Below are 18,562 nucleotides of genomic sequence, written 5' to 3' on the forward strand. Positions count from 1 at the left end.
AATACACAAAGTGTTTAGTTTAGCATTTGGCACATAATGAACACTCAATAACGATTGCCATTTGTGGAATTATTTTATTATATATCAAAATGAAAGTTTTTTTAAACTCTAGAAATTTAAAATAATAAAGAATAAGAAGAATTCTTACCAAATGGTTACGAAGAGCATATTAAACTATTGACTATACTCAAACAATGTGAATATTCAGCCTCTTTTATAGCTTATGTCCGACACATAAGTTTCAGCTGTCTTAAGTATTGTGCTCCATTAAAACGCCATGATTTCCCTATGTGATAATCCTTTTGTTTAGAATACCATTCCCCACCTAGTCAGCTTGGCAATTGCAAATTCTTTTATTAAAATGGTTAAAAAGCACCTTTTCTGGGAAGCTTTCCTAATGCCTGTATCAGTTACTTCTGGTTGGTAGTGAAATTACCCAACACACTGTAGCTAAGTGATAAGGATATCCATTGCACAATGTAGCAAAATGTATACAGATGAGCGGGTTGGGGTGCACGGGCACTTCAGGGTAACCAGCGATATCATCCAAAATCCAGGTGCTGTGTGTCTTTCCATTGGCCATCCACACTGTATTCGTGTTCATCCTCAGGTGTATTTATCCTCATGTTCTCAAAATGATTAAACCCTATTATGCTGAACAAGTTTGAAGAAATGGCATTAAATCTGTTCCCCTGGTATTTACTTGGTTAGCTGCTACTGTTCTTTACTCAGTTAACTGAATTTTCCCTGGCAGGCTCTGTACATAATGTGTGGCATCTGCAGTGAACAAAATTGAAATCAGTGCAAAAGTGAAGAAAGGAACATTCTAGCTGCTCCTGCAAGTCAGGTCATCCTTTCCTCTTCTCACAGGTTTGTTCTACAAAGCAGCATTAAAAAGCAGAAGAAAAAATAGAAAACAGCATTAGTTTGAGGGAGTTTGAAAGAATAGTAAATCACTTAAGGATATTTTAGTAAATTCTTTAAACTTCCCTTCTTGTGAGTGATAAATAGCAAGATCGCTGTGGCTGTTCCACATTTCAAATGCTCACAACCTAAAGCAATCCAGGAGAACTCTTCCTCTCATTTCTTTTTAGTAGGAAGAAAAATGTGTCCCAGGAGAGTCCTTGCAGATCTCTACCTCAGTTGTTGCTAGTCAATATTGGGATACATGTCCACATCCTAGCTGCAAGAGACATTGTGGGAAAGCATGTGGTCTTCCCTGCCCATATTGGGGGTGTGGGGAGGGGATGGGATTTTCCAATAGTGGTGAACAGCGGTGTTGGGTAGGCAGCTCAAAGTCTCTTCTGCCTCCCATCCCCCCATCTCTTATCTGTCCACAGCACAGGTTGCTCTGTATTCAGGGCTCTTGCAATGTTCCAGATACACTCATATTATCACCTACTTGACATTATTGTAAATATTTATATTTTTGTCTATGCCTCAGCAACTAGTGAGCTGAAATCCTGTTGTCTGCATCATTATATTTTTAGTGCCTAATTTGGTTCACAGTTAATTAGTAAAAATTGAATGCATATAAGGGCTTTCAAAATAGGAAACAAGAAATTATGATTAAGAAATACATAGAAATTGCAATAGAAACTTGAGGAAAGTAAATGTTAGGCTCTGTGAAGAGCCCTTAATGGTTAAAATATAGCATAGCGGAGAGGATATTGCACCACCCCTAGAAGAGCCAAAGACTGTCTTCTTCGTATCTCACTAGGCCTGGAGATGAGAAAAAAAGATGTGAATTTCATACCCCCTGGGGGATTGGATGAGGATCATGCAGGATTTAGAGAATAGGACTTGCAAGGAAATGTCAATAATTGAAGCTTTTTCTTTTACACTTACAAAGGAGACCTGTCAAAATTTTCCCCTTCCTTAACAATGTAGGATATAAAATAACTACAGATTCATTTCAGTGGGCTTTTGAGAAAGGGCAGGTAAAAAGGAAATAAGAGTATTTCCACTGAATTTTGCAAAAGAACATAGAACTGCAGAGCATTCGTCCAATGATAATAAAAACTCGAGTCAACCATGTTGAATGTATCGGCTTTATTCCATTGAAAAATATAATGTGTGTCTCTTGCTAGACAAAGGACAGGATTTTTTCCCTGGTACTTGTTTTGTTGGTAAAGCAGCAGTTTCAAAGAGTTCTATGATGAGTGCTTTACAATTTTCCATTTCACTGCCTGAAAAAAACAAGAAGCCAAACAATGTTTAAATGATCAAGGAAAAATAACCCAACTTCCTCCTTGAAAATTAAATGTCAAATTGGATTTGAAATGTTTGCAAAGATCCTTTTCATTTGTTCATTATGATAGAAATGATAAATGAGCACACTTCTTCCTGGGGATAATGTACTTCTTTAAATTTTCAATTTTGGCTTAATTTTATGTAAGATGTTTTTGTAAGTTTGAATTGCCATTTGCAGCCTCAAAAACCTTTGGTACTTAATAAGGCATAGAATGACTGCAAATTTTGTAGCCAATAGAAAACATGAAAATATACAATTAACTACATTTTTTTCATAATAGGGAGGTATAACATTTTTGCACTTTCTTATCTCATGATGATAAAAACATGTACAGACACACACACACTCACTTGCTTACTTCCCAATTCATATATTTTCCAGTCAGGTACGTCATTTATTTGAGCATGTGTAATGTTTCTCATAAAGTTCTGTCCTGTCCGTCTAGTCATTATTTTGCTGGTTTCAGTCCTGTACAGATGTATTTTGACTATCATTTGACATCAAGGGGAAGAAATGACATTTTATTCAAGTAAATAGTGGTGAAACTAACAGAAAGCAACTTAGGAGAATAAAGGCATTTAAATTAATGGCAAAATAGATGGCGGCTTGCTTGTTTTCTACCCATTTCATCAACTTACATGATGGAATCTTGGGCTGGTAGTTGAAATTGGCCTCAGGTATTAGTATTTTCTATTGCTGTTGTGACAAATTCCCACAAATTTACTGGCTTAAAGCAACACACATTTAATATCTTACAGTACTGGGGGTCAGAGCCCCATACAGTGTCCACAAGGCTGAGTTCTTTGGGAGGCTTTCAGCGAGAATCCATTTCCTTTCCTTTTTTCAGCCTCTGCAGGCTGCCACTCACACTCCCTGGCTCATGGCCCCCTCCTCAGATCGCACCAGCTTTGGCTTCTGTTGCTGGGTCTCCTTTCCTCCCCAACTTTCCTCTTATAGTGAAATAACTCTGCATATTCATTTCAGTGGGCTTTTGAGGAAGGAGAGATAAAGGGGAAATAGGGCATTTCTACAGGATATAAATAGCACATTCTTTTCATAACTTTGGTTTCACCTGGATAATCCACAACTGTCTCCTTACCTCAAGATCATTAATATATCTGCCTGGTCCCTTTTACTATCTAAGGTGACATCTTCACAGGTCTGGGAATTAAGGTTTGGACATCTTCGGGACAGCATTATTCAGCCCACCACAGGTCTCTTATTCAAGCATTTGGCTAGTCTTTGTCAATCGATCCATCTTAGCTTCAGGAATAACAGAGCTTAAGGTGGAACTACATGCTCATTTAAAAATACAAATGTATGTATTGTGTGAGTGTGTGCACATATATGTCTGCAGTTAGACTAATTAAGTTTTTCTAAATTATCAACAATGACTAGCATGACAATGAAGATTTTTAATTAAAAATCATGTTACCATTGAAATGTACATACTTTAATCAAAAGTTAAAAAAAAAAAGTACATAAAACCAGAAGTAAAACCAATGAGTCACTGAAGTAGTAATTAGTAAAATTTTATTGTACACACACCAAAAAGACAGTTTGCAAACTGAGTGCTTTGAAATGAAGCCTGAGGTACATTGTTGAAAAGCAGTTTATATAGTGTGGAGACAGTGAGTGTTCATTCTTCTCTGTGATCAGTTACAGTATTAGAATTTTCTTAAATGAAAGGGAATTGGTTAGCAGTTGCCTCATTAGTTTGGGGGAATGATTTAAGTTTCACTCATGATTTTTAGAGGCATAAGCAAAAGTGACCCGGGTCAAGTTAGCCTTACTTATCTTGCAAAATAACCTAAATTAAGCTTTGCTTGTATGATTAAACTGGTTTTGTGTGCTCAGGAAATTTTCATGGCTTGTCTCTGTCTGTGTTTGATTTTAACAATCTTCATTACTAATTATTCCTTTAATTCGAGCCTGGGCAGATTTTTTTAGGATGGATATAATGGAGATAAATGATCCTATAAATTATAATCTTATTGTGCATAATAAGGTTTATTTTTTTTCGGTCAGTCATGGATCTTGTGAAGGACTAATTCCTTGGCAGAAAATGCCAGGTTTGACCATTTTTGACCTACCTTCACCATACCAGTCTTTCAAAATGTGTATAATCCAAATATATTTTTGCATTCCTATCAAACATGGAGTTAAAATTGTAAGATACATTTTATCTTACACTCATAAAGATGATACTCCTCAAAGAATTATCCTTTAAAAAAATCATTAACATATTTGGCTAAGTTACCATTGCACAATTAGCTATTGTAAAAGTGTAATTTTCAGAACAGACTTTAAAAGACTCTGGCGGTAACACTGAATCTCAAGTTTGATTTTAGTTTTCATGGATGCTTTAATTTTATATGGTATAATCTTTATTGTTCAGAGTATTTTACATTAATCATGGGAGCACTTAGTTTTATTTTGGTGATTAAATAAATAAAGTTATTTATAATTCTGATGATAAAATACAAAATTCAGGTATTGTTCTCGTTTTCATTTTCCCTTCAATTTCCAAAAATGTTGCATAATTCTTTTCAGAATATTTTTTTTTCTTCCATTGAACGCACCTTATTAGGGCAATATGAAGTCTAAGGCATAGACCTCTGCTCTCCAGGAGCTAATTAATCACCCAGTAGCTACAATGCATAGAGTAAAATACCAAAATGAGCTTGTTGGTGATTTGAGTGAAATACAGAGCCAGTGATGAGGGAAGAAAGAGCTCACAAGGAAGTTTCAGTTAAAGAGTAAAAATGTCATTGGACTTGCGAAAAGGACTTGCATTTTGTTATATGGGAAAGTGCATTCTAAGCAAAGGAATCAAAAGGTAAAGACACGTAAAATGATATATTTAGGGGAAGTGAACAGAACAGTGCAGAGAGCCAAAAGTGATGTTGAAACTGTGAAAGAACAGCAGAAGAAAGCATTGGAGAAGTACTTTAACCCTTTTATGAAAAACAATTTCAATGGAATTCTGAGTATTATTCTTCATCTGCATACGCACACTTTTCTGGAATAGGTGATTATAAAGGAAAAAATATTTAAGGTACTTACTGATACCTGATAACTAACATTATTCCTTTAAGTTTACATGAGCTTTATCAAAATTTGAAATTGAATTCATAGTATTTCATGTAGGTCTCTCTGAGAATTCTGTTTTCCTGGCAATGAAATAATTGGCCCTTATATGAGAAGAAAGGAAATAGCAGCATATTTCTCTTTTAGCAATTATGAATGGTGTATTACTAACCATTTTGTTGAAGCTAGCTATGAGATACAAATATAAATAAAGATTGTTGATGTTATCTAAGTTCTGAAAACCCAAGTCACAGCACTTCCCTAATATTTAGCTTGTGCAGGAGGTTTTATCTCTTTAACTTAGCCAGGATCAGTATCAGACTTCAGGAATTTAGCTCTTGAATGGATACTTCCTCTGCCTTTAGTTTACAATTAGTTTCCGGAGTTCAGCACGTGTGTTTCCTTTAAATTCCCCTATAGTGTCCTGTTATGTATTTAGTAGGCAGACAGTTAATTTGTCTGTAAACTAATCATTCTTATTTGTATTTAAATAACAAGTTGACTTCAAAGGGAAAGAGTATAACATTATTATAAGTTAATTATGGTGAACTACTCACCAAAGGAACTGTAGTCTACATAGTTATTCAACAGACCCCTACTGATGGATATTAGTTTTAGTATTTGACTTTATTTTTTTTTTTAGTATTAGTTCCTGGTTTTTGATAAGATAAAAATTAGCAGTTTATCATGATAATAAAATAAGAAAATATAAATTAGATGATCTGTGGTAATTTATGTATGTAAAGTCTTTCAGCTAAGATCATCTATATATCCACCTTCCAAAAATATTATATGTTTTTATTAAAAATAAGTAGTTCAGTATTTTCATGTAAGTGTAGCAGGATTATCATACTAAACTAGGATGGATCAGAACTCAGTAAATGCTAAGGCTATGGTTGTCCTAATCTTTTCATGTCTTTTGATTGCTAAAGTCTTTTTATAAGGAAATAGACATGGTACTAGCTTTGATCTTCTTAGGAATATATGCAAAACTTCTTGCACACTCTCATAAGCTTCTTGTTTTAATTACAGTGTATAACGTTATGTTTCATACAATAGAAATACATTTAAAATAAAATTAGTTTGACAATCCCAGAAATGTAGTATGAAGCATTAAGTAGGATAAATGGAAAATACATATACACATAACATATGTAGGTTCTGATTCAAGAATTTTGATCCAGTGGACATACTTTTAAATAATCACCTTGAAATATTGAAAATTTGTTCATTTGCATCTTATAATCAATGCTTTTTAAAACTGACCTTGAAATGGAATAGCTGGTTGAAAAGTAAATAGGTGGATTATACCAAGCTATTTTTAACTGCTATTTCCTAGGGGGATAGTATAAAACTGTCCCCAAGATTGCAACAGTGCAAATTGTCTTTAAACACAAGCTCATTAGGTAAATCCCCTAAGTCTATCTCACTCCTGAAAAAAAAGTTATTTTTGAACCATAGTGGATTTGGGCATATATCTATGTACATGTGAATTTGTATTGAATAGAGGAGCTTTGCATATCTTTCCCAAGGGATTTTCTTTTGGGATTTTCCCCAGGGATTATTCTGTATCTTGGTTCAATATAGATGAATGAACACTTGAGCATTAATACAAAACAAAATGAACCCAACACTCAACTGTCAAATGTGTACTTTTCAGCCTTAGCTGGATTCTCATTGCTCTTAGAAAGAAATCCTTTGGCAAATTCCTAGTTGATTCATTTTAGAATTCTGTGCAACAGTTCTAAACCATTACCACTCTTGCCAGTTATGCTTTCCTCAAATTTCAAAGAATGGTCTTCCTTTTCAGTTCTTTGAGAAAAACGCAGCCAGGTAAGAACACCTTAGCTCTCTTCCCTACCAGCAGATTTACTTCATTTTTCCATCCTTTCTTCCTCAGGACAAGTGTTCCTAGAGTTGTCTGGGTTCTTATCCAGCCCCATGAATTTTTGGCAAACTGCCCCAATTTCAGTGGCGTGTCTTCTGCTTGAGCCTCTCTTCTCCTAGTGGCACCTTTCCTTCAGCCTATGTGTCTACTCCATCTTCCTAGGACTCATCATACTTGAACTTCCCCCATTCCTCAATCTAGTTCCTGAAATTTCACATGGTTTATAAATCTCCTTTCTCCTTGCCCTTCTCCTTCTGTGTCTCTGGCTAAGCATTCTGTTTCCTCTATGTCTTTGCCTGACCTAATCTTATTTCTTTTCTTTCTTTTTCTCATTCTCTCTCCCCATCTCCCATCTCGCTTTAATTTTATATACATTTGTTCCTATGGTTTTTCACCATCTTGTCACAGTTCCAGGTCTGTTCTGTGTTTCCATCTTTGATCGCACTCTTGAATTACAGACTTAAATAGATCACTGTCTATTGCATATTTATTCATGGATGGCTGCCAAGCATCTCATGCCCAGTATATTCGAAAAACAGTTGAAAAGTCATACCTTTGGGAATCAGAGATCTGAATTTAAGATTCTGACATTTAATGAGATGGTAAGCAGGATATTTGACATCAGTTTCCTCATCACATACTGTCTTGCAATTCCATTTCACAAGCACATTTATCCACCCGACTATCCCACTTGCCTACATTATCTCACCTATTTGATCTCCCTGTTTCCACCTTCACATCACTGAAGTCTGTTCTCAACACAGTGTTCAGAGTAGAGTAATCCTTTAAGAAAGTTAGACTGTGTCTCTCTGCTTACAACTTTCCAGTGGTTTCCCCCTTGACTTTTCATGAAACTCAAAGCCTTCTTCTGATACTCTTAACCCCATGTTCCCTGATGCCCTGACTTCAGCTCTTCCAACCTTTCTCTTTTTCTCCAGCCACTCTGACCTCTTTAATGTTCCTTTAATTTGCTGGGCACCCTCTTGTCTCAGGTCCTTATCATGTGACCTTTAGCACATGACCTTTTATTTAAATGGATGTCACTCTCACCTTCTAGAAGCCTTTATTCATATGTCATGTCTGTAACATATTCTCTGACCACCTTATTTAAAATTGTACCTCCATCCCCCCAACTCCAACTCTTAATCCCCATCTCTTTTATACTTTTCTCCATAGTGTTCATCTTCTTATAGACTATAAAATTAACATTTACTTTATTTTGTTTTCTTTCCTCCCACTATTATAGAAGCTCCATGATGGCAGATTTCTGCATCGTTGTTGTTTTGTTCATTTTTGTATCACTCTCTAGAACATAGTAGAAACTTAGTAGTATTTGTTGAGTAAATAAATGAATGAACAAATTAAGGTATGGGGACTGGAAGTGTTTTTTGAGCAAAAAAAAAATGCCCTATAAAATACTAACTATTCCCTCTTTTATACCTGCTATTACTATTATTCTACTGCCCCCATGATGATACTCACATGCTCATTTACACACACACACAGTATATATAGAGAGTCTCCTCTTTAGTCCCCACTACTTTAGCTCAACTAATTGAACTTTTCTCTAGACAATTATAATTGTCTCCTAACAGATGACTTTGTAGCATATTTTACCATAAACATCCCTTCTTAAGTACTTTTCCATGACTCCAAATTATCTACAAAATGCTTCCTATGGTAATTAAGGTTCTTCATTACTGACCCTGACCTATGTTTTTGAGACTCTTTCCATTACCATAAGTGGTTCTTTATGGTCCTTTTTATTTCTTCATACTTTCAACAAGTACTTATTGATTATTTACTGAGTCAGGCACTTACAATGGCATCTAATAAGGCCATCTCTTTCTGCCCTCTGCTCATAGCAATTTGTTATAGTTTGTGAGGAATGAAGGAAGATGAAACCCAGCATCTTGAGACCATAGATCAAATTCAGAGTAGCTGTAGGTACACAATGAACATCCATTCTGATTTTTCTGTAATAGACTTGGTTTATACCTCTTGCCCAACTATTAATAAGTCTTCCTTAACCCCCAGAATTCTCCCAGACTGGTGACAAATTATATGATCTCTTTGTCTATAATTGAAGTATTTTTAATTTAACCCATATTCTTTCCCCGCAGGAACTACTAAAGTTATGCGACAGGGTAAAGCAAAATTTTAGTCTCCCTCCTCAAGCATTGGAACATACTTATAAATACCACACATAATCTTTAGTGGAGAAAACCAAGTCTTAAAACCCGAATGTCATTTCAATTTTAATAGACGTTTTTTTTTTTTGTCTCAAACACATTTTAAAGTATACTGCCTTAGCAATTTTGTTACTCTACTCCTTGTCTGGGATCTTCTATATTTACTGGCCATTTATCCAAATCATAACCATCTTTAAAGCAATGCTTACATCCCCAAGCTATTCTTTGTATTTGTTTCCATTTGTCTCTACCTCTGTTCTCTCTTTATATCAGTGATTTTCTATATCATCATTTGGCAACTTTTTATATACAAAATACTTTTCCCCTGGATCTGTTGACAAATCTAGAGCCAAATACAGAGTGTGATCAAGTGACTTACTATATAAAACAACAATTATGATAGCAGTGGTAATGAGTGTGGTGTTGATCATGAATTTATTAAAAAATATAATAAGATAAGAAAAAATAAGAATTTGCAGGAAATATCTATAATTTGACAGTGGAAAAAATTAATTATATACACATGCCTATACATTATAGATGTTTTTGTGAGTTTGTCTGTAATGTGAAAGTTATGTTGGAGCCCAGGAGAAGAGATTTAGGGAGAGAAAGGAAAGATATACCATATTTTATCAAACCATTAAGTGGGAGATGCACCATCATTTTGTGTATTTCTAGGGAAAAATATCAATTAAGCTATAGTCTAATCCTTTCACATCACTTAGAATTGTTATTTGATATATAGTTGACCTTTGAATAACACTGGTTGTACTGGTCAGGTCCACTTAAACACAAATATTTTTCAATAAATATACTGGAAATTTTTTTAGAGATTTGTGACAATTGGAAAAAATATTTTTTCTCTAGTTAACTTTACTATAAGAATACATTCTATAATATATATATCATACAAAATATGTGTTAACTGTTTATGTTATCAATAAGGCTCTGATCAACACTAGGCTATTAGTAGTTAAGTTTTTGGGGAGTCAAAAATTATATGCAGATTTTTGACTGCATAGGAGTCAGTGTCCCTAACCCCTGCATTGTTCAAGGGTCAGCTGTATATTGAAAGAACTATTTACTGATTGATAGATTTTCTTATCTTGAATCATTCCTATACATAAACAACAGAAGTATAAGTGATATCAAATGGCTAAGGTGTTCCTAACACTTCTTCACATTTAGAGATCATCAATCATAAGAAACATTCTTATTTTGGACACATTAAAATATAAAAAATAAATAATTGATTGAATGGATTCACATAGTGTCAGTAAGTATATTACAAGAAAACAACATCTGATGAGTTTACTAGGACTTGAGAAAAGGCTACTAAATATTCTAAAACACTGGAAGGAAAATAATGGACTTTTTTGAAAACAACCAACTGAGGAAACCCGAGTTAAAGCAAAGCTTTATTTACATTCACTATCATTCTTGTCCAGGAGCAGCACTCACCTGGGAAGTCATAGCAAACAAAGAAAACATTATAATATTGGATATCTAATTGGTGTAGAGACATGAAGCTCCAGTATCAAGATGGATGGTTAAGAACTGAATTACTCAGAGATGCAGTTTGAGTACAAAATTTAACCTACACTGATTTTTATTTCTCTTGGAGCAGAGAAGGAAATTAAAACTTCTTTGCTTAAGAATGCCTGCTTTGGACCTAAGTGTCCATCAGTAGATGAATGAATAAAGAAGAGGTGGTACATATACACAATGGAATATTATTCAGCCATAAGAAGAAAACAAATCCTACCATTTACAACAACATGGATGGAGCTAGAGGGCATTATGCTCAGTGAAATAAGCCAGGCGGAGAAAGACAAGTATCAAATGATTTCACTCATGTGTGGAGTATAAGAACAAAGAAAAAACTGAAGGCAAAAAACAGCAGCAGAATCACAGAACCCAAGAATGGACCAACAGTTACCAAAGGGAAAGGGACTGGGGAGGATGGGAGGGTTGGGAGGGATAAGGGGGAAAACGGGGAATTACGATTAGCACACATAATGTAGTGGGGTGGGGACATGGGGAGTGCAGTATATACAGAGAAGACAAGTAATGATCCTATAGCATCTTAGTAACTGATGGACAGTGACTGTAATGGGGTATGTGGGGGGGACTTGATAATAGATGGAGTCTAGTAACCATAATGTTGTTCAAGTAATTGTACATTAACAATATTAAAATTAAAAAATAAAAAATAAAAATAAAAAAAGAATGCCTGCTTTGGATCAATATCTATAAAACCTACTTTTATAGATATAAGGCATATATATGCCTTATCCATTATGACAAAGCCTCCAGTCATAACACAGACAGAATTAACTCTTTCCAGAGTAGCTTATGTGGGACCACAACAAAGTCAATTTTATTAAAAATGTGTGCCTGAGCTTAGTGGTGAAAACTAAGAAAATGATTGGTTTAACTTTGCTGCTGAAAAGAAAGTGTGGATCACATTCATGGGCCTTCTGTGTATTGCTTTCTCACATTTCATCTTTGTGCTGCCCTTGTGTTCATGTTCAGATCATTCATATTTTATTTTGAAACATTTTCATTTTCAGATCAGCAGTTGTGTGATCCTGGTGAATTTCTTTGCCACGATCATGTGACTTGTATCTCCCAGAGCTGGCTGTGTGATGGAGACCCTGACTGCCCTGATGATTCAGACGAGTCTTTAGCTGCCTGTGAGTAGAAAGGTTCTCCTGCCATTCGGATTTACCTTACATGTGAAACTAAATGTCAGTTGTTTTGACAGATGACTGCTGTTCTAGTTGATTCTTTTTTCTTTCCCCAAACACCCCAAAAACTTGAAACCTTTTGTTTGTGTTTCCTTAAAGGACTGTGCAAATGAGAGCATAACATGCAGTTTTGTAGTATGAATTAACTTAAGGGAAGAAAAAGCAAGGTTAATTATTTCAATGTGATAGTACTAGAAAAAAGACTTAGAGGAAAAAATCCTTTTAATATAACACTTAAAAGGAATAAGATTCTGTCAATAATTTGTCTCACACATTTTGAGACAGAAGAGCCTATAGAAGAAATAGTAAAAGTAATCAAGCTTTAGCTCCCATATAATTATCTCTTAATATCTAGGGCACTGCACAAATCTGAACATGTTTTCTTTTGAGTCTGAAAGATAAAAACTGTACTTATCCATCCATACAGTGAGGATCTTTTCCTTTATAACATCAGATTCAGAAGTCTTTACTATGTGTGGATTCTGATTTCATCCCTAACACTGTATCTAACTTGGAGCCCACTGAGGGCTTTGCCCACATGAAAATGCTGCTAAAACAAAATTATAAATAATAATGGGAACCACAGCTAAACCTGCTATACTTCATTTTAAATACTCATTATTTTAAAGAGTTTGAAAAGGAGCCCCCTAAATTTTGATATTGATATTTCTAGCACTTCTAAGTATCAGTCTGTGCTCCCCATGAACTGGGTATATCAGCTTATCAATAGCATCCTCAAAGTTACTACGTATTCTGTGAGGTCAGAATGAAAAGGAAATCCATCATCCTTATTGCTTGATATCATAGAGGTAATTATTATTGATTCCACTTTCCATTTTTATCTATTTGTTTATAAGGCAGACAAAAACCAATATAAGTTTTGATGGAAATCTTCTTGTTAGGAAGCAGAGGCAGAGCTTATTTATTTTGTCTGTGTTTGTTACTGTTTTTAAAGTTTCTTGACATATGGCTACTTGAATATTTGCATTTTTACTTCTTTACTCTGAAGCAATTGCCTCTTCTATAGGAAGAGATTATGGCATTAACTACATTTGTAATTTTCCTCAGTTTTCCCAGTTTAGTTATGAAAACCTTTATTAGACACCTGTAGAATAGAAAAGGTTCCAGGAATGATAAGAGAAAAAATATATTAACAGAAAAAAACTTTAATAGATAAATAAGGGTGGTAAATCCATGCAAAGGAATATTACTTGGCAATAAAAAAGAATGAGGCACTCATGCATGCTATGTAAATATATCTTGAAAACATTCTAAGTAAAAGAAAACAGTCACTAAAAAACACATATTTTATATTTCATTTATTTGAAAGATCCCCAAAAGGCAATCTATAGAAATTGAAAATATGTGAGTGGTTGCCAGGGCCTAGAGGAGTGGAAGGCAATGAGGGATGACTACTAATTAATATGGTATCTCTTTTCTATTTTAGGGGTAATGAAAATGTTCTAAAATTAGACTGCTGTGATGATTGCACAACTCTGTTAATGTATTTTAAAACACCCATTGTACATATTAAATGGGTGAATTCTATGATACATGAATTACATCTTTAAATGGCTATTTAAAAATGGAAAAAAATAGCCTCAATATTATGCTAGTGGGTACAGATGGCATTGTAATGTGAAGACAGTAATAAATGCTCTGGTCATGAAATATATAAATAGCAGGACCCAAATATGTGGGACTTATATTCCACATACATAAGTAGTGGTACTTAACTTGTTTTAAGAGTTTTGCCTAGGAGTTTTCTCTTCATTAGCTGCAAGGAAGGAATGCCATGGCAAAGTCAGATTGAAGAGTTAAATTTTTGCATTCTGGTACCAGCATCTATTCTGCCCTGATCCTCCCACTAAATTCCTGATGGGAAAATGGCAGAGACATGGGATAGATCTGTGGAACCTATATGCAGGAAGGCCAGGTTAAAGAAGAAATGCCATGGAAGTGTGTGCCTGGCACGGTGCAAAAAGGAATGGAGAAGAAGTGTTTGGATACCCTGTCGAAGCAGGTGTTCCCTGTATGATGGTAAAGAATAGAGAAGAGTGATATTCCCTTTGTTTTCAAAAGGCAGCTCAGTAGAAGAATCAGGCTGGAGAAGATTTATAATATAGCGGAGGAACAAGGGCCTGTATGATCAAAACTGAAGCCCGAGAGGAAGGAGCCTTCACAGTGACTTCCAAAGTGGACAGAGGACAAATATTCTGCTCCCACTCCCATGCCCACTCCATGCCTTTAGAAACATGGCTGATAACCGGCAGGGCTACATCACCACTGTGGGTTTGTTGGAAAAGGTGGGTCCTTCAATTCACAGAGATTAGGGGCTTTCGCAGACTGAGACCTCAAATTAGTAATTATATGTGGCTCAGTTAAAAATAGATAGATTTTCTGCTTACTTACTTTTCTAACAAAATTCATACCTACTCAAGGTATTTTTGGCAGTTTTTAAGTATTAGTTTTCTTCCTTTCCGATAAACTTTGATAAATTTGATTAAAAAATGTTCCTTCATTTTAGCCATTCTTGTTCTATCCTCTTACATTGAAACTGAAGAATATCCTTAAAGGAATAACTAAAATTATTCTTATACAGTGGCCATGGAACAAAAACAGAAAAAGAACTATTTCTCTACCTGGGTATTTAATCTGGGCAACATATTTGGATCTACATTTAATCAGGCTGTTTCAAATAAATGGTTTCAGTAAGTACCAGCTGAAATCTGGACAAGCATAGAAAAAAAGCTTTATGAGAAACATCACGTTTTTTTAAATTTAAATTTCTCCACCCAGATGTTCACTATTAACACTTTCTCTAATCATAGTGCTTTGCAATGTGTTGTTCCATGGCATTCATATGCAGTCCTGATCTGCATAAAATAATTGCATAATTTTATAAATAGAGGAATGTATACATTCAATGTGAAAGATAAATACCAGAAATTGAAAACTTTGAAGATTGATTCTCTAGGAAGGATAATTTTATGCTCAGTGTTTGAACAAAAGTGTGTTGTCATCTTTGACTTGAAAACAAAGGATGTTGTATCTATAAAATATTAGATGAAAACATATGATTTGATACGCTTAATTTTCCTAAGTCCACTTAGCCTTCAAATGCTAAGAAGACCAGTATCCCATAGAATCTATTATGATATTGTAAGAGCTCCACAGTGACAAACTTCTAAAAGGAGAAAAGCTGTGCTTGTTAAATGCTGATGACTGAAATCCTTTAGAAGATAACACATATGTAGAAGAAAACAAAAAATCTGGGAAATGAAGTAAAATTTAGGTATTTGGAGATCTGAGAGGTTGACGCACACATGTAATCCTCCTCTCCTGAGTTTGTTTAGGCCCAGGATCTAGGGACAATCTGTGTTCATGAGGGTAGAGTTAGATTTCACTAACAGCATTACAGCCAAAAAACCCCACCCAAACCCTGTGGTGTGAGATTGGCTTACTACTGAGTTTACCAAGAAACTGATTGCGTTTTGGGATGAGTTTTCTAAAATATGAAAATGTAGAAACTTAATAATGTATATCCTTACATTGGACAGGAGAAATGATTATTTAGCCTTAAAAATGGAAGTCTATTTCTCTATGTTATTTGAAGTAATGTTTCAGGCGTCTGAATGGCTAACCATCTTTAGGTCCTAGGAGGCGATACATTGAAAAATCAGGAAAATCAGCATCTTTCTACTTGGTGTTTTCAATCCAGTTGTTAGTGTAGTGTTGTGTGTGATGAGAATTATAGTGAGTAGTGGAAATGTTTATTTGTGGAATGAAAGCTTGGTACCACCTGTGGCAGGGAATTCTTCTTGAAAGACTCTTTTATTCCAAGGTATTCAAAATTTTATTCTTTCTAGGGTTTTCTGTTGAATATTTAATGATGCTTCCTTTCTAACAATCAGCTCCAGCTGATGTATATTTTCTGGGAATCTGATATTAATATACTTAAAACTAGATTCTTCCTTTTTTAAACCAGAAAGGCATAAAAAGGGATTTTTCTCTGTCAAGTCTCTCTTCCCATTGCCCTATACTACACCCCTTTAGGAAATCATCTAGAGAGTCTTTCAAATACAGATCATGTTTAGGATATAATGACTCATTGGTCAGCAAAGGAGAATAAAAATGACCTTCAAGGAAGGTAAGATTTGCAACCTGGATAGTTGTGATAATTTGCACGTCGACTCCATTCTGCCCTGTCCTTTTTCAGCCATCAGTGAACTTTTTCTGTAAAGGTTCAGATGGTAAATATTTTAGGTTTTGTGAACCCATGAGATCTCAGTTGCCTATTCTTCTTTGTTTTTGTTTGTCTGCAAAACCCTTTAGAAAGGGGGAAATTTTCTCAGTTTACAGTTTGCAAAACAACAGGACAACAGGCCACAGGCCAGTTTGGCCAGCAGGCTGTGGTTTGCTGACCCCTGTCATAATGTCACAGCTGAACCATATCCACCATGTAGCTGTGGAGGTGGGTCTGTGCCCAGGTCTGCCACAGGGAGCAGTATACCCCTCTCTCAGAGGAAGTATGTAGTGTAGAGCTGTGTGCGTACCCACTACCATACAGACTCAGGCAGTATGGTGTCAGCTACAAAAACTGTGTTCTTTCTTCTATTTTTGCCTACCTTTTTATTGGTTAGGATTGAACTTGACTACCCAGAACAGAAATAGTAGCTTAACCAAATACAGGTTTACTTTTCTCACACAAGAAAGTTGCAAAAGTGGACAATTCAGGATTGATACGTCAGCTCCAGAATGACCCCATGTTTCCTGCCTCTTTCCGGACTGCCATCCTTAGCATGGAGTGGTCAGTCTTATGGTCAAAGTATGGCTGCCCCACCTTCACCAATAAATAATCTGTCTCAGGCAGAAAGAAGAGAAAGAGAAAAGGGAAAAAGGAAAGTGTCAGCTGAGTCTCCTTTTTCATTGGGACTCAATAACTACAAAAAGAAAACTCAGTAGATTTCTACTTAGATCTCTTCAGTCAGAACCAAACACGGGTATTAGGCAAAGAGTATTTTTAACAGGGAAGATTGTTTCCCAAATAAAACTGTGGTTCTGCTAATAAAGAAAGGTGGGGGAGCAGATGTTGGGTAGGCAGAAGCACTAAGTAGCATGAGCCACAGTGTCCTTCCTTCTCTCCATCCACTACCTGGGAGGTGGCAGACGCAGAGCATGATCGGGGCTTCTGAATCCCAACTGTTTTACTCCAAAGCCAGTTCTCCACCAGTATCTTTGCTTGTGGGCAACTAACTTAATCTTTCCAGGCTTCCACTGCCTCATGTGTTCAAGGGACATGATAGGTTGTGCCTCACAATCCAGAGCTTAGAATAATGCCGGTTACGCACTCCATCGCACACCCTACCTGCATTCCAGATGCCCAGAGCTCTGACTGAGCCCTGACGGTCTGTTGAGAGAGAGCATCCTAATTGATCCCTCTCCCATTCTTACTGAAAATCAGTTTTATTCTCTAAGGATGTGGCTAGGAATAGCATTAATTTACCATGTATACTAAATTCAAGTTAAGTTGTTAGCAGTTTTTAATAATTAGGTATGTTACCCTCAAACAGGATAAATTTGGTATAGAGATTATTTGGGGACAGGTGGCTTTTATTAGGAACTCTTTCAAAACATCATGTTGACTAATTGACTAAAGTTAAAATTACTTGGCTAAAAAACACATTTAGTGAATAATATTGTTTACTCAACTCTGCGGTCCTGAAATATAGATGTGATCTCATTTTAAGAAATGAGGAAATTGAGTTTATGGTCCTTCTATACCCTTATAAGTTGACTGTTATTGGTGAAAGCAGAGTCTATATTTCTTTGAACTTTCCTTCCCTTTTTGGAATCTGGGGTAAAGAAGGATCCAACTCATAGGAGGATACTTTAGGCCAATTAATTTAAAAATATGGTGTCATTTGAAAAAAATGGAAGGCTGTCCCAACAGGGTTGTATCACATTGACTTTATGGGTAATCAGTTCTAATTGAATAAGGCAGTAAAAATAGCAAGTTTCCTGGGTAATAGGAATAGCTGCATTTATGAGAAATGAAAGTAGCCGAAAGTTTTTAGGGTTATATGTGCTTCTGCATAGATTGGCTATTTCTTCTATTGTGTTTCTATTGTGGGATTTTAAATGTTATTTAAATAGGAGGATATTAATGAACCTCTTATATTCATGCAATGACCTTTCCCCTAGGATATAAGGTAAAAATCCTTTTATAATTTCCTTCTAAATTTTCTTTCTTAGAAGTTAGAGAAATAAGATTAAATTCAGGTGAGAGGTTATTAGAAAACAGTGCCTTTTAAGAATATAGAATAGGGCTATAGGAAGGATAAAATGTATGGGAGCATGGTCCTGGTTCACAAGTAATAGTGATTTA

The 18,562-nt window shown here is 35.4% G+C and overlaps 1 protein-coding gene across 1 annotated transcript in view; it reads left to right on the forward strand.

The window, feature by feature from the left end:
- The window catches only part of LRP1B (LDL receptor related protein 1B), a 1,911,502-nt gene that overhangs the window by 346,595 nt on the left and 1,546,345 nt on the right, over positions 1-18,562 (forward strand). Inside the window, exon 2 of the mRNA XM_057505633.1 lies at positions 11,998-12,120. Within this exon, the coding sequence (XP_057361616.1) occupies positions 11,998-12,120 (123 nt within the window). The remainder of the gene's footprint in view (positions 1-11,997; positions 12,121-18,562) is intronic.

The sequence above is a fragment of the Manis pentadactyla genome, chromosome 8 (assembly GCF_030020395.1).
Source record: "Manis pentadactyla isolate mManPen7 chromosome 8, mManPen7.hap1, whole genome shotgun sequence".
In the NCBI taxonomy this organism is placed as follows: Eukaryota; Metazoa; Chordata; class Mammalia; order Pholidota; family Manidae; genus Manis; species Manis pentadactyla.